Source organism: Sus scrofa, chromosome 3 (genome assembly GCF_000003025.6).
Source record: "Sus scrofa isolate TJ Tabasco breed Duroc chromosome 3, Sscrofa11.1, whole genome shotgun sequence".
Taxonomy (NCBI): domain Eukaryota; kingdom Metazoa; phylum Chordata; class Mammalia; order Artiodactyla; family Suidae; genus Sus; species Sus scrofa.
The window spans coordinates 110,642,584-110,657,137 of NC_010445.4; the positions used below are offsets into that span (position 1 = coordinate 110,642,584).

A 14,554-nucleotide genomic window follows, 5' to 3' on the forward strand; every position below is an offset into this window, starting at 1 on the left:
TGCCCCAAAATCTGGAAAGGGCCGGACCCCATGTCCTTGGCTGTCTCCCCCCTTTAGGGGAGGGGGTATTTCCCCCTCGGCCCCCACATTTGCCCGCACAACGCTTGAGCTGCACCCAGCTTGTGGGAGCCTCTCACCCACCTCTCTATGCAGGATGTCCAAGGCGTTGCGGAGATGGACAAAAAAGTTGGCTGCAGAATACAGATTCTGGGAAGAGACGGAGAGAAGAGGAGCTGGTTAGGGGCAGAGGGCAGCGGGGCAGGTGTAGGCCCCCTTCTGGCTCCAGCTCCAAGGCCTCCTTCTCCCTTGGCCTCCAGCTGTGACCAGCTCAGCATGTCAGAATGTGACACGAGCAGTTGGCTGTTCGCTATTGTCAGGGATGCGCCAGAGAGGAGTCAGGAGCCTTCAGCCAGAGCTTTAGTTCAGGAGCAGAAATGCCACATCCTCCATCCAACTGCTTGGGGTTCACTGCTTCTTCTCTTTCTGAATTCTCAGGGATTATAAGACAGGGGAATAGAAGCACCATTTATCTGCCCTCTGCTACCTCACACGCCTAGGACATGGAGGTGGGGCCAGAAACTCCAGGGTCAGGGGGTAAGACGTGTGCATGTGTGAGAACTGTGCGTGAGAGCACCCATGTGCATGCACACACACACACACACACACAGGTGACACAGGTATAAGTGGGACAGTCCTAAGGTTGATTCTAGGGACCGTTCTCAAAGAGGATCTCCAGGGCGTAGAGGTCAAAGTCAAGAGCAATGCGTAGGCCTGGCCCGCCCTCATTACCGAATCTGTGCAGTAGTCACATAAATCAGAGCCTCCAATCAGCACCGTGATGATCTTCCAGTCTCCTTGGAAATTTACTCTCTACACAGACAGAGGGAGGAAAATGCTTGTTGATTTCCAGCAAACAAACACAAAACACCATGGCTCTAGGAAATCCATTCAAGCCTCTAAAACTTCCTTGCCCACTTGAATAACCGAATCAGAACCTCAGAGCTGACTGAATTTTAGAGGCTTATTTATAGACCACAGCTTCTTAGCATCAGGAGGGACATTCAAGGTCACGGTGATCCGCAACAACCTCCCTCCCAGTTGAAGGAATCCGAGAGCCTTCGATAGGGGCTGCCCTTCTGTTGCTCGAATGCCTCTAGGGACGGTTTTCATGGCAGACAATTCCACGTGGGGACCTCAGTGGGCCAGAGCATTAGTGTCTGAAAATAACCATAAATCTGACTCACGTGGTCATCTTTCATCTTCTGTATCAGAGTCTGGACTTGGCTCGCAAGTTCCCTGAGGAGAGGAAATCAGTCTGGCTGAGGACCAGTGCCCAGATCTTTCATCCTAAAGGGCCTGAACTGGAGGTTTCCATGGCATTAATCTCCAGCCGCAGCCCCCACCATGAGCTGGCAGAGACCTTGCTGCTCAGGGACGAGGCGCTACTTGCCCGTTCCGGAGAGTTATTGCAACAAATAACCTTTTGAAAACCCAGCTGTGTGTTTGTCCTAAAGCTATAGTCAAGGGGACTGTCAATTAAATTTGTTACTCATGGTTTCCTTTCTAGGACGCCACATGCAAAGTGTCTTTTAGGAGTCGATGCTAGGAAACCATTCGTCTCCTTTGAAGAAATGGTACAGATCCTGAAATTAGATCTAGGGAAGTGTTGGCATGCTTCCTCTTTTCACCCTGGCAGCCAGGAAGCTGAGTTCGATGCTCAGGCACAATTTTCCTAAAAAGGCTCATATTGACACTGTTCTTCTTTCCCTCTTCCCCCTCCCAGTGGCTGTGATTTTTCTCTCTTACATATGGTATTTGTGTCACTTTTTGTATACTTAGCTAAAGGCGTTTTTCAGAAAGAAGCAGAAAATAAATATATATCCATACACATGCCTGGGTTTATAATTCGTGGAAAGACTAAATCTCAGACATCCTAAGCACCCCACTAGTTGAGGCCCCTGTTAGGGTGTGAGATGGATCCACAGAATGGTGATCTCCTGGGGGTGGCACCTGGTGGTGGGTCCATCTGTCCCCAGCTGTTTCCATCATCAAGAAGGGTCTTCCCAGGCTGGGCCAGGAGCAAGGAGCCCCAGGCAGCTGAGGCTTCTGGAAGTGGGGTGAGGGGCCTCCTTGGGAGATCAGCCTGGAAGATTGACCAGTCTGCTCCAGCTGCCTCTGGCTTCTCAAATGAATTTCCCATTCACTCCATGGCAGGGTAGGGACAGAACATGACCTGTTGCTGCTCTAAGGGCCACGAAGGCTGGAGATTCTGGCTCGCCTACCCATTTGGTTGGTACTCCCTGAACTTCTCGGGGGGAATTGCCACTTGCGAGGCTTTGGAGAGAGCGGATCTCTCCAGCACCATTACACCACGGTAAGATGTAAACATTAGGTGAAGCTGGTCAGTTAGCTGCATGATTGGAACAAGCTGCCTGGGCAAGCAAGGCCAGGAGTTCAGGCTCTAGGAGGGTGGCTCTTGTCCAAAGTCCAGCCCTCTAGCCTCCTGGTGACCTTGGTCACAGAGGCGCCCAGGGAAGAGAATGGCCAAGGGCCTCTCGATCCTTGCTGCAAATGCAGCAACACCCCCTGTGCACACAGAGGTCAGAATGAGAAGCTTTCAAAGGGACTACAGGCCTCCCCCTCTACCCCGCAGGCCCCTCTCCCCAGATGCCGTACTTAGTCTTGGCGCCAGGAACAGCCTGATTGAAGGATGCATTTGTGTCATTGGCGTCACCTGTGCCCACCGCATAGCCTGTGAGATTTCCGTTAAACTTCCGCAGGATATCTGGAAGGAGGGGTGCACAGGGCACACAGAGCTTAGGAGCAAGGAGGGTGACAGGTGATGGCCTCTCTGAGCTGAAGTGACTTCACGACAGGCTAGGCCAAGGTAGCAGGGGCCAAGAGCCTCTCAGTCTGTCTGTCTTCTTTTCTCTTTCTTCTTTCTTTCTCCCTTTCTGTCCCTTTTTTATTTTTATTTTTCTTATCAAGTAGTCTTAATTGTAATCAATTGTCTTTCTCTTTCTTTCCTTTCTTTCTAAATGCACAGTACAGCAAATACTCACTGTCTCATCTGATTGTCTCTGTACCCTCTGGGCCAGTTGAAAAAACCTGCAGCTCAGAATGTGTGCAAACATGGCCTGGGTCATCTGGCCAGCACATGGTAGGGCCACGGCTTGAACCCACATCTCTGGGCTCCAAATATGGGGTTTATTCTGCTCCTTCAGCCACCTGTCCACAGGCCTCTCCTCCCATCTCAACGGCATTAAGGAAGATGTTAGTTCCTCCTTTCTTAGCTGAGAGGCACTTTCAAGAAGCCCCTGGGGGTTACTTACTTGGTAAGGTGGTCACCTTCTCCAGGTAGCTGTCCCCTCCTGAACTGTAGAGAGAGAGCAAGTCAGTGAGAGAGAACGAATCAACACATAAGCTTCCTAAAGAGCGTTCCCAGCCTTCAATGATGCCCACACCATCAGCACCTGTGAGAGGTGCCAGAGCCCTCTCTGTGTTTGAAAGAGTCTGAGAAAATCTGAGTTCCCCAAGGGGTTGGTTCGCCCAAATCCAAGATGTGAAGGCAAAAGGGAACAGTTTCTCTTCTGCCAAAAATCAGGAGGAGCGCGCTTAAGCTATGGACTCAGCATCCACCCGTGAACCAGATGCTCGATGCTAGTTATCTCCCATCTCCAAAGGAGTTGGCCGTGTAGATGCATCTGTCTCTGTTTGACAGAGAAGAAAGCCAAGGTACACGGGGGTTAATCAACTTTCTAAAGGAAATGGAAAACCACAGAGCTGGAAATCTTTAGAAAATGCATAAGCTGTTCTCTGCCCAGCCATCAGGTCAATTCCACTGGAAGGTTCAGGGGGTGGCCTCTCGTGGCCTTCCAACGCCCAATCTAATTTCATCTCCTCTCATCTAATGTATGGCCCTCAATCTAACCTCAAGACACACTCAAAATTTCATTTACTTTCATGCACATAAACCGAATACATGTGGGAGGCAAGGGGAGAGGTATTTCTATTTTAACAAAGTCCAGTGTTCAGATGTGCTGTATTTACCATGATTTTCCTTCTGTGCCTCCCTCCCTAATCCCAGCATGTTATTCCAAGCCGTGATTTTTGAGAACACGGCGTTAGCACTCAGCCCTCCCATTCAGACTTCCAAAACACAGGCCATGAATCAAAGTCATGGCTGTTCTTCATTCAAAGGCAGCCTTAAGTCAAAGGTTCAAGAGCTCCAGGTGATGGAGAGAGAAAGAAGCCAGGTGACCGGGGCCCTTCTACTCACTCGGGTCTCTCTCTCCCACCTCCCATCCATCCACGCTGAACCAAACTTGGTCTCTGGTTGGCCATTTTTTAAAAGCTTCTGATTCTTTCCCAACTCGGTATGAAACTGCTACTTTAGTTGCTTCCTGACCTTGCCTACTTTGGACTAAAAGCACTTAATCAGAACATTTTACACTTGGCAGGAAGCTATAAGTCCATATACTTCCTCCAGTCACTGTGTTCTAACTCCGCCTCCTTGTCTCTTTGAATAAACATATAAACACAGAGACATATGTAAACACACACACACATCAAATACATCTATTGTAATTTCTTGTCTAAAACTATCTTTGAAAACAAGTGTAGTAGCTGGTCAAGATAAATGGGCTACTGGAGTTCCTGTTGTGGCTCAGTGGTTAACAAACCCGACTAGTATCCATGAGGATGCGGGTTCGATTCCCGGCCTCGCTCAGTGGGTTAAGGATCTGGCATTGCCGTGAGCTGGGGTGTAGGTCGCAGACGCGGCTCGGATCCCACGTTGCTGTGGCTGTGGTGTAGGCTGGCAGCTACAGTTCTGATTCGACCCCTAGCCTGGGAACCTCCAGATACCGCAGGTGTAGCCCTAAAAAGACAAAAGACAACAACAATGAAAAAAAGACCAACGGGCTACGGAAATCTCTCTGGGTCCACTTCCAGGAGAAAAGAAAGAATTACACAAATAAATATGGAGGAACACAAATATTTAAGCCCTCGTTTTGATCAGAACTAGGTGAAACATGAAAGAAAATAGATCCATACAAAAACAGCTAGTTTACATGAGGCTTTAATGTAATTCATGTTCCACCCTGGGCTTGGCTCATCCTGGTTGCCCACAGTGTGCAGAGAAACGCAGAGGAGAGGCTTAATAACATTTGGAAGTTCAGTAACATGAGACTGAACTCCTGATTAATCAGACAAAGAATGCATTTTTCATTTTTTCATCAGTAACTTTTATTTTGGTCCTTTGCATGATGCCACTCAAGCAAACCCTTCAACAGAAAGAAAGGCAATTCTCTAAAGACCTCTGGGCCTGCCACGCTGTTAGGCTGATCAGAGCTGGGCCTTTCACTCTGTGCTTCTCACAGGTCAAGGGGCCTGAGAACCAGTCACAGCCAAATGCCCTCCTGCAAGGTCTGGGTATTCCCTCTCTGTGGTCCTGTAGCGCTCAGGCATCTTTTATTCTTAAGGAACACTTGCCGGTTTATGCCTGGGTTCCCCGATAGCCCCTCTACCCACCGCCTCAATCACAATCATGCAGGCACGTGGGAGGGGCTCCGCCATGCCTACTGGTTGTGATTTTTGACCTGGTTTTTTCCTGAAGTGGGTGCTGCATTTCGGCGTTTTCTGGACAGATGTGTGCAGACACATAGAGGCAGAGGTGTGACGACAGGACGGCATGGATAAAGGCAGACAGACAGACAGTAAACAGAGACATGGGAGCATCTACAGGTGCACACACACACGCAAGTGGCCGGGTGAAGACTCAGGGATTTGGTGCTTTTCGGGTGCATTTCATGTTGGATTGGTTGACCCAGGAGCCTGATAAGAACCCCGGTTTGCTTTTTCTGCACAATTAAAAGAAAGGCGTTAATGACAGTAAAACATCCTCTCCGCTCACCAGATTGGTACATTTTGCAGAAATACACAGGTTTTCCTTCTGAGACCCCCTTACAGACACGGCCCTTGCTCTTCGGTGTTTATGCATTTAGAGGAGACAACCCCCCACCCGGTCTCTGGGGGGCGAGCATGGAATGGGAGGGGGTCATGGGTTAACGTTACCTAAATGACAGCCCCCGGTACTGAGTGGTGACATCAGAAAGGTCATCTGCTTTGGAGCCAATTCCATTGCCAGCCTTTGAAAACAGGTCAAAATTCACAGGAAAGGCGGTAAGTTAGAGAGAAGCAGGGAGGTGGGGGGGCTGTCTGTGTGCACGCCTCGTGACAAGAGCAGAAGGCTGCACTGGGAGTCGGAACCCGGGCTTTTTCCTTCCTGGCTGTAAGCCTTGCCCGAATCTCTGCTGCCTCCTTAGGGAACTGAGGCCATGCCCTGCTTATCTCACAGGATTGGTCCGATGTCCAAATTGGATCATAATTGTAAACACAGTTTTGAAACCTCTGGGGTCTGTGGCAAATGTGAACTACGGTTATAATACTGCTAGCAGCGTTCTGCTCCAAATTCTTTCTGTGCATGAAGAAAGAGCCTCTAGACCTGAGTGGACTGCAGGGGACAGATTTCTTATATATTTGCACGCCTCTTCTTTCTCTCTGGGACATTCTGTAAGGCAAGCGCATGGCCTCAGAAGTGCTGCCAGAAAGTGGTGCTCTGGATGGTAAAAGGGTCCTATTGGAACTTAAGAGCAGAACGTTTGCCACGATTATGGAGTTCTTCCTGCTTTGGAGGCAGATGCAAAGAGGAAACAGACGTGGGGGTTGGAGCTGCTCATGATGTATAATCCAAGGGGAAAAAAGCACCTACGCAGGTAGGTTTATTAGATTTTTTTGAGTCAAGATGACTTGTGCAATTGTCCAAAAGGCGATGGAAGGTGTTCAAAGCCTCTGCTACCTGAGGCAGTTCGGTTCACTCCCAAAAAAGACTCCCCCTCATGCACCGGACAGACCAAGTGGCTGCAAACAAGCCCTTGCCAGGCTCTCAGATCCAGGGTGTCAGGGCGGGGGTGGTTTGGGGGAAAGGATAATGCAGAGGAGGACTGGGACCTGGAGCTGACACAGCCACCCCCACCCTGCCTGGGGCCCAGAGTCCTTACGGTCAGAGAATCCCCCAGAGCAGCCACAACCTGGATGTCTGCAGGTCTCAGGGCGTGCACTGGAAAGACAAAGGGACACCTTGAGTCCGTGGGAAGGATGCTACAGTCAGAGTTTGGTGCTTCTTGCTTTAAGCAAGACCAGAAACCCGACCTGCGTGTGTGTTTGCACCGTGAGCAGCCATGGTGCAGCGGAGGCAGCAGAGGTTAGATGAAAACAGACTTTCCCCATAAGACAGAGTAAAGGATCCTGCTCCTAGAGGAAAGGAGAGGTGCTGGGGACGGGTTGGGGGCTGAGGGATGGTAGGGCACAGCAGATCCCAGCACTTTGGTGGCAGCGGCCATGTGGGATGTAGCAGTGCCCTGATTGCATGGCCATATGGGCACCTGCCCATCTGAGGGGAGGTACAGGGCCTGATGCCCAGCCCATTGACAGCTGGGTTCTGGCTCCACCAAGGATCCCAAAGACCATCACGTTGGGCCTCTCCCTGCCCCCACGTCTCTTCTGAAGACTCCAGAGAATTTTCCAGCCCGGCCACAGGTGGCAGTAGTGATTGCAGAGCCTGGGACCACAGGGCTACCCGCAGAGCTGGCTCCCGCGGGGATGGGACTCCCTGGGCATCCCACCCTCACCTCTGGGCCTCAGTGAGGTCACACCCCAGGTTGGGCCATTGGGGGTGGGGCACATGTGGCTCCTCCAGGGGTGCTCCCTTTGGAGGAGCTGGGGGGCCGCAAGCAGTTCCCGGCCTGGCCGCCTTGGGTCCTGCTGGGTAAGACTTTGCTACAGGGCGGGGGCTGGTTCCAGGTGGCCTCCCAGGCAGGAAACAAGCACCAGCCATAACTGAGTTCTTGCAGCGGGGCCCCGGGACCTGGCACACCACAGGGGGGCTTACCTGAGGTGGGCGGCGAGGCAGAAGGGGCTCTGTCACTGCATAGCAACCGGCTCCCATAATCCTAGGGGTGGAGAATGAATCCCTAAATCTCAGGATTGGAAAGGGCCAGAGAGGCTGGCTGGGCACCAGAGTCACCCAGAGAGCTTTAAGGAACACAGACTGCGTGGGCCCTGCCCTGAGGAAGGCCGACAGAGGATTCTGAATTTCAGGCTGGGATCCATCTGCTCACCCAGCTTAGAGCCCCCTCCCCGCCCCACCTGCCAAGGTCACAATCAGGCATCAATAAAATGAGCCCCGCCCAGCCCAGCCCAGCCCACACCATCCTGCTTCTGGAGCAGCTTTCAGAGGGCACGATTCTCTTCAGCTATGTCTTTAAGGAGGCTCTGAGTTGACTGGCTGGCCCCCTCTCCGGGCTGTTCTCTGAAGGCGTAAGTGGATGGACTTTCTAGAGGGGCCCCCCACTGGCTGCCCACATTCCTACCCCACGTGGCGGGGCCAGTCCCAGCTCTGGGGTGGCCCTCACTGCCCTGGCTGCTGACCCAGAAGGAAGCAACAGGTAGATACCTGCACGTCGTTCTTGTAGGTGCTCAGATATGGCCAGTCCTGTGAGAGGATGGGGGTGGGGTGTGGGGGGGCGGTGAGCCACGGCGACAAATCCAGCTTGCTTCCTGCTCTGCTCCGGCTGGCTCGCCAACCCTCAAGGAGGACTGACCTCGGCCAAGGCCCTTTCTACGTCCCCACGCCCAGGCCGACCACCGGGCGCCCTCCCAGGATGTACCAGGACCTCCCTGCACAGCTGGAATAAAGCCTGCAGGGGCTCCCAGGAACAAGCCCCTCTGCGCTCCGTCTCCCACCCAGCTGGCTGGGGTGGCTGTGTCACCTCTCTTTCTTGACCCTGCCCCTTCGCAACAGAGCCCCACTTCCTGCTAATCCAAGCCCTTGTCCCCCCACTTCTCGGCCCCCTTACCAGCCTGAGCCATGCCCACCCGGCAGCAGCCCCGGCGCCTCCTGCCCAGACAAGACAAACCAGGCGCTTTGAGCTTTTGCTCCAAGCAAGCCCCAGCTCAGCGGGTTCCCATCCAGGGCCTGGGACCCCTTTGGGAATTCAAAGAATTCGACAGAAGCGAGGGAGCAGCTGCAAGGGTCTGACGGTTTGGGGGTGAACACGGAGCTCTGCGGCTTTCTTAGCTCTGACTTCCAGGTGCCCTCCCCACCCCCACCTCCATTCTAGAAGACATTTTTCTGGGTCTCAGCCCCTCACTCTCCCATCCTGCCATGGGGACGGGACTGCATGGAGATGGGATACCCTTCTGTCACCCCCCTGATGTCCTCCCCAGGCCTCGTGGTGCTGCCACGTTCCTCTCTCAGCCAGAAAGAGGGGTGCGCAGCCCAGACTTGTGCCAGGGCTCACTGTGCCATGGGGGAGGGGGCAGAGGCAAGCTCTAGGCCCTCCCGGCCACCAGCTGTCACCCGTCATGTTCCCATCAGACATCGACAAAGGGATGGTTAATTGGAGTCTGGAATGAGCGGGGTAGGCAAATAGAGCTGGGGGTGGGGCCGAGCCCCTGGGAGGGAAGATGATGAGAAACTTGAGTGAGAGGTGAAAAGGCTGGGGAAGGAGCTGTAGACAGCCCCGTGGCAGGGCTGTGCTGTTCATGCTACCTGGTTTGGACACATGATGTTGATCTTGCTTTCAAACTTATGCTGTGTTGTCTTCTGGCCGACAGGCTCCAGCTAAACCAAATAGCAGGAAGACGGGGAATGAGAAAGAGGTGATGGGAAGGGAAAGGTGGGGGCGCAGGGCAGGGCTGTGGAAGGTGCGGGGGGCGGGGGGGGGGACAGAAGAAATGGGATTTGTCATCATCCCTGTGCAGGGAATCACACAGCCCGAGTGATGGGTGTCTGAGGTCCTCCAGGAGCTTTCCAGGTCCCTTTCCTTATCAGAAGGAGACTGATTTTTTCCTCCCCGAGTCATCTTACCATGTTGTTCCAGAGGGCGCTGGCTGCGTGGGCATGAGCCTTGCTGCTGAAGTGGAAGCAGTCGGGGGCAAAGAAAGAGCTGTCAGGCAACCCATCCTGGCGGAAGACAGGGGCCGTGTCACCGAGATGTCGGATAACACACATGATGCTCAGAAGCAACTGGGCGCTACCTGTGGCTCCCACTCATCCCCGAGGCCTTACCGGGGTCTTTGGCATGTCCACTTTCTCAAGGAACGGCTGCACGACCACTGTAAAATCTTCCCTCGTGTCGTAACGCCCACTCTCAACCAGCTGGTGAGTCCCCTCCTGCAGGAGGAAGGGGGAGAGTGATCAGCAGGTGCTCTGCCCACGGTCCTTGTATGAACTCTTTCTCCATCTTAGAATTAAGAAGAGTCTGACCTTCGAGGGAGATCAATCTGCAGGGAAATCCCAACTGACTGGGAGCGGGCTGGTTACTTTTCAGGTCAGCCTTTGTCTTGCTCCCCACCCCTAGCCCCTGCTGCCATTGCATCTATGTGACCTAGGCTGGGAAAGAAGAAAAACCTAAGTCTGTCAGTCCGATCCTCTTTTAAGCTTCTGATTAAAGACCAGGGTGGAGGTGGAGTGAGGATGAATTTGATTAAATGACTTTCTTGGGGATAATCTTTATTTCTGTCTTACATTTGATGAGGAAATCAAAGGTGAGTCAATGATGATATTCATGCCTATTTAAATCATTTGTGCATGGGGTGTGTGAGCATGCGTGCTCCTGTGTGTGCACACTTCTTTTTTTAAATATATACATAATAATTTTTATTTTTTCATTATAGCTGGTTTACAGTGTTCTGTCAATTTTCTACTGTACAGCAAGGTGACCCAGTCACACATACATGTACACATTCTTTTTTCTCACATTATCATGCTCCATCATAAGTGACTAGATGTAGTTCCCAGCGCTATACAGCAGGATCTCATTGCTAATCCATCCCAAAGGCAATAGTCTGCATCTATTAACCCCAAGTTCCGAATCCATCCCGCTCCCTCCCCCTCCCTCTTGGCAACCACAACCCCTATTCTCCATGATTTTCTTTTCTGTGGAAAGGTTCATTTGTGTCATATATTAGATTCCAGATATAAGTGATATCATATGGTATTTGTTTTTCTCTCTCTGACTTACTTCACTTAGCATGAGAGTGTCTAATTCTATCCATGTTGTTGCAAATGGCATTATTTTGTTATTTTTTATGGCTGAGTAGTATTCCACTGTGTATATATACCACATCTTCCTAATCTAATCATGTCGGACATTTAGGTTGTTTCCATGTCTTGGCTATTGTGAATAGTGCTGCAGTGAACATGCAGGTGCATGTGTCTTTTTCAAGGAAAGTTTTTCCCAGATATATGCTCAAGAATGGGATTGCTGGGTTTTATGGTAGTTCTATGTATAGTTGTCTAAGGTACCTCCGTACTGTTTCATACTGGTTGTACCAACTTACATTCCCACCAACAGTGCAGGAGGGTGCCCTTTTCTCCACACCCTCTCCAGCATTTGTTATTTGTGGACTTAGGAATGATGGCCATTCTGACTGGTGTGAGGTGGTATGTCATGGTAGTTTTGATTTGCATTTCTCTAATAATCAGGGATGTTGAGCATTTTTTCATGTGCTTGTTGGCCATCTATCTATCTTCCTTGGAGAAATGTCTATTCAGATCTTTTTTCCATTTTTCCATTGGGTGGTTGGCTTTTTTGCTATTGAGTTGTATGAGTTGTTTGTATATTTTAGAGATTAAGCCCTTGGCAGTTGCATCATTTGAAACTATTTTCTCCCATTCTGTAAGTTGTCTTTTTGGTTTTTTTATGGTTTCCTTTGCTGTGCGAAAGCTTGTCAGTTTGATAAGGTCCCATTGGTTTAGTTTTGCTTTTATTTCTGTTGCTTTGGGAGGCTGACCTGAGAAAACATTTGTAAGTTTGATGTCAGAATGTTTTGCTTATGTTCTCTTCTAGGAGTTTGATGGTGTCTTATGTTTAAGTTTTTAAGCCATTTTGAGTTTATTTTTGCGTATGGTGTGAGGGTGTGTTCTAGTTTCATTGATTTGCATGCAGCTGTCCAGGTTTCCCAGGAATACTTGCTGAAAAGACTTTTTCCCATTTTATATTCTTGTCTCCTTTGTTGAATAGTAATTGACTGTAGGTGTCTGGGTTTATTTCTGAGTTCTCTATTCTATTCCATTGATCTGTATGTCTGTTTTGGTACCAGTACCACACTGTCTTGATGACTGTGGCTTTGCAATATTGCCTGACATCTGGGAGAGTTATGCCTCCTGATTGATTTTTGTTCTTCAGTATTGCTTTGGCAATTCTGGGTCTTTTATGGTTCCATATAAATTTTTGGATTGTTTGTTCTAGTTCTGCGAAAAATGTCATGGGTAATTTGATAGCAATGTAGATTGCTTTGGGTGGTATGGCCATTTTTATAATATTAATTTTTCCAGTCCAGGAGCATGGAATATCTTTCCATTTCTTTACATCTTCTTTAATTTCCTTGATTAATGTTTTATAGTTCTCAGCATATAAGTCTTTTACTTCCTTGGTCAGGTGTATTCCCAGGTATTTGATTTTTGGGGGGTCAATTTTAAAAGGTATTGTATTTTTGTATTCCTTTCCTAATATTTCATTGTTAGTATCCAGAAATGTGACTGGTTTCTGAATGCTAATCTTATATTCTGCCACTTCGCTGAATTTGTTGATCAGTTCAAGTAGTTTCTGGGTGGAGTCCTTAGTGTTTTCTATATATAGTATCATGTCATCTGCATACAGTGACAGTTTTACCTCTTCTCTTCCTATTTGGATGCCTTTTATTTCTTTTGTTTGTCTGATTGCTGTGGCTAGGACTTCCAATACTATGTTGAATAACAGTGGTGAGAGTGGGCATCCTTGTCTTGTTCCAGATTTTAGTGGGAAGGCTTTCAGCTTTTCTCCATTGAGTCTTCTATTTGCTGTGGGTTTGTCATAAATAATTTTGATTGTGTTAAGGTATGTTCCCTCTATACCCACTTTGGTAAGAATTTTGATCGTGAGTGGATGTTGGACTTTGTCAAATGCTTTTTCTGCATCTATTGAGATGAGCATGTGGTTTTTGACTTTTCTTTTGTTAATGTGGTGTATGGTGTTGACTGATTTGCATATGTTGATCCATCCTTGTGAACCTGAGTTGAATCCCACTTGGTCGTGATGTATGATCTTTTTTATATGTTGTTGGTTTCGGTTGGCTAAAATTTTGTTGAGAATTTTCGCATCTATGTTCATCAAATGTATTGGCCTATAGTTTTATTTTTTTGTGGTATCTTTGTCTGGTTTTGGAATTAGGGTGATGGTGGCATCATAAAATGTCTTTGGGAGTGTTCCTTCTTCCTCGACCTTTTCGAAAAGTTTAAGGAGGATGGATATACGTTCCTCTTTGTATGTTTGGTAGAATTCACCTGTGAAGCCATCTGGTCTTGGACTTTTATTTATAGGGAGTGTTTTTATGACATATTTAATTTCGTTTCTAGTGATCGGTCTGTTCAGTTGATCTATTTCTTCTTGATTCAGTTTTGGCAGGCTGTAACTCTCTAGAAAGTTGTCCATTTCTTTTAGGTTGTCAGATTTGTTGGCATATAATTGTTCATAGTGTTCTCTCATGGTTTTGTTTTTTTTTTCATATTTCTGTAGTATCTGTTGTGACTTCTCCTTTTTCATCTCTTATTTTGTTTATTTGGTTTTTTTTCTCTCCTCTTCTTGGTTAGTCTGGCCAGAGGTTTGTCAATTTTGTTTATCTTTTCAAAGAACCAGGTCTTGGTTTTATTGATTTTTTTTCTATTGTTTTTTGAATCTCTATTTTATTGATTTCCTCTCTGATCTTTATGATTTCCTTCCTTCTGCTGACTTTAGGTTTTGTTTGTTCTTCTTTTTCTAATTCATTTAGGTGGTAGGTTAAGTTGTTGATTTGAGATTTTTTTTCTTCTTTTTTGAGGAAAGCCTGTATTGCTATGAACTTCCCTCTGAGCACTGCTTTTGCAGCATCCCATAGATTTTGAGTGGTTGTGTCTTCATTATCATTTGTCTTGAGGTATTTTTTAATTTCCTCCTTGATTTCCTCATTGACCCATTGGTTTTTAGTAGCATGTTGTTTAGTCTCCATGTAGTAAGTTTTTTCTCATTTCTTTTCCTGTGGTTGAGTCCTAGTTTGATGCCATTGTGGTCAGAGAAGATACTTGAAATAAATTCTATACTCTTAAATTTGTTGAGGTTGGCTTTGTGTGTATGCACACTTCTTTGAGGCTCAGGCCTGCCTTGGAGGTAAAAGAGCTGTTACTCTCATAGCTTCCACTTGGGCTCAGTTCTAGGAGGACCAGTTACCCTAACTCTGGCTCTCACTTCTGCTAGATGCTGCCATTTCACTGCTTGCTGGGTTTCCACCATTTAGAGCCAGGAGTCAGGATCCTGGCTGGAGGGGGAAGTCAGGCTTCCATACCTGGAACATTAGTTTGGTTACCTCAGAAAACACCATGACACCAAGACACCTTTTCCAGGGGGAGCTGGAAAGATTGCCCCCTGCTGGGGATGCCTCTCCTCTGACCCCTTGGGAGAGTCTCTTCCAGTTA

At 48.6% G+C, this 14,554-nt stretch overlaps 1 protein-coding gene across 2 annotated transcripts in view; it reads right to left on the bottom strand.

Annotated features, from left to right (window-relative positions):
* Positions 1 to 14,554, bottom strand: part of PLB1 (phospholipase B1) — a 135,314-nt gene that overhangs the window by 36,661 nt on the left and 84,099 nt on the right. For both annotated transcript variants that reach the window (XM_021087673.1, XM_021087674.1), the window contains exons 28-39: positions 10,133 to 10,237; positions 9,932 to 10,027; positions 9,614 to 9,685; positions 8,516 to 8,554; positions 7,952 to 8,012; positions 7,062 to 7,120; positions 6,076 to 6,149; positions 3,333 to 3,376; positions 2,677 to 2,785; positions 1,245 to 1,296; positions 790 to 870; positions 142 to 207 (exon numbers count right to left, since the gene is read on the bottom strand). In XM_021087673.1, coding sequence (XP_020943332.1) covers positions 142 to 207; positions 790 to 870; positions 1,245 to 1,296; positions 2,677 to 2,785; positions 3,333 to 3,376; positions 6,076 to 6,149; positions 7,062 to 7,120; positions 7,952 to 8,012; positions 8,516 to 8,554; positions 9,614 to 9,685; positions 9,932 to 10,027; positions 10,133 to 10,237 — 858 coding nt within the window. The remainder of the gene's footprint in view (positions 1 to 141; positions 208 to 789; positions 871 to 1,244; positions 1,297 to 2,676; positions 2,786 to 3,332; positions 3,377 to 6,075; positions 6,150 to 7,061; positions 7,121 to 7,951; positions 8,013 to 8,515; positions 8,555 to 9,613; positions 9,686 to 9,931; positions 10,028 to 10,132; positions 10,238 to 14,554) is intronic.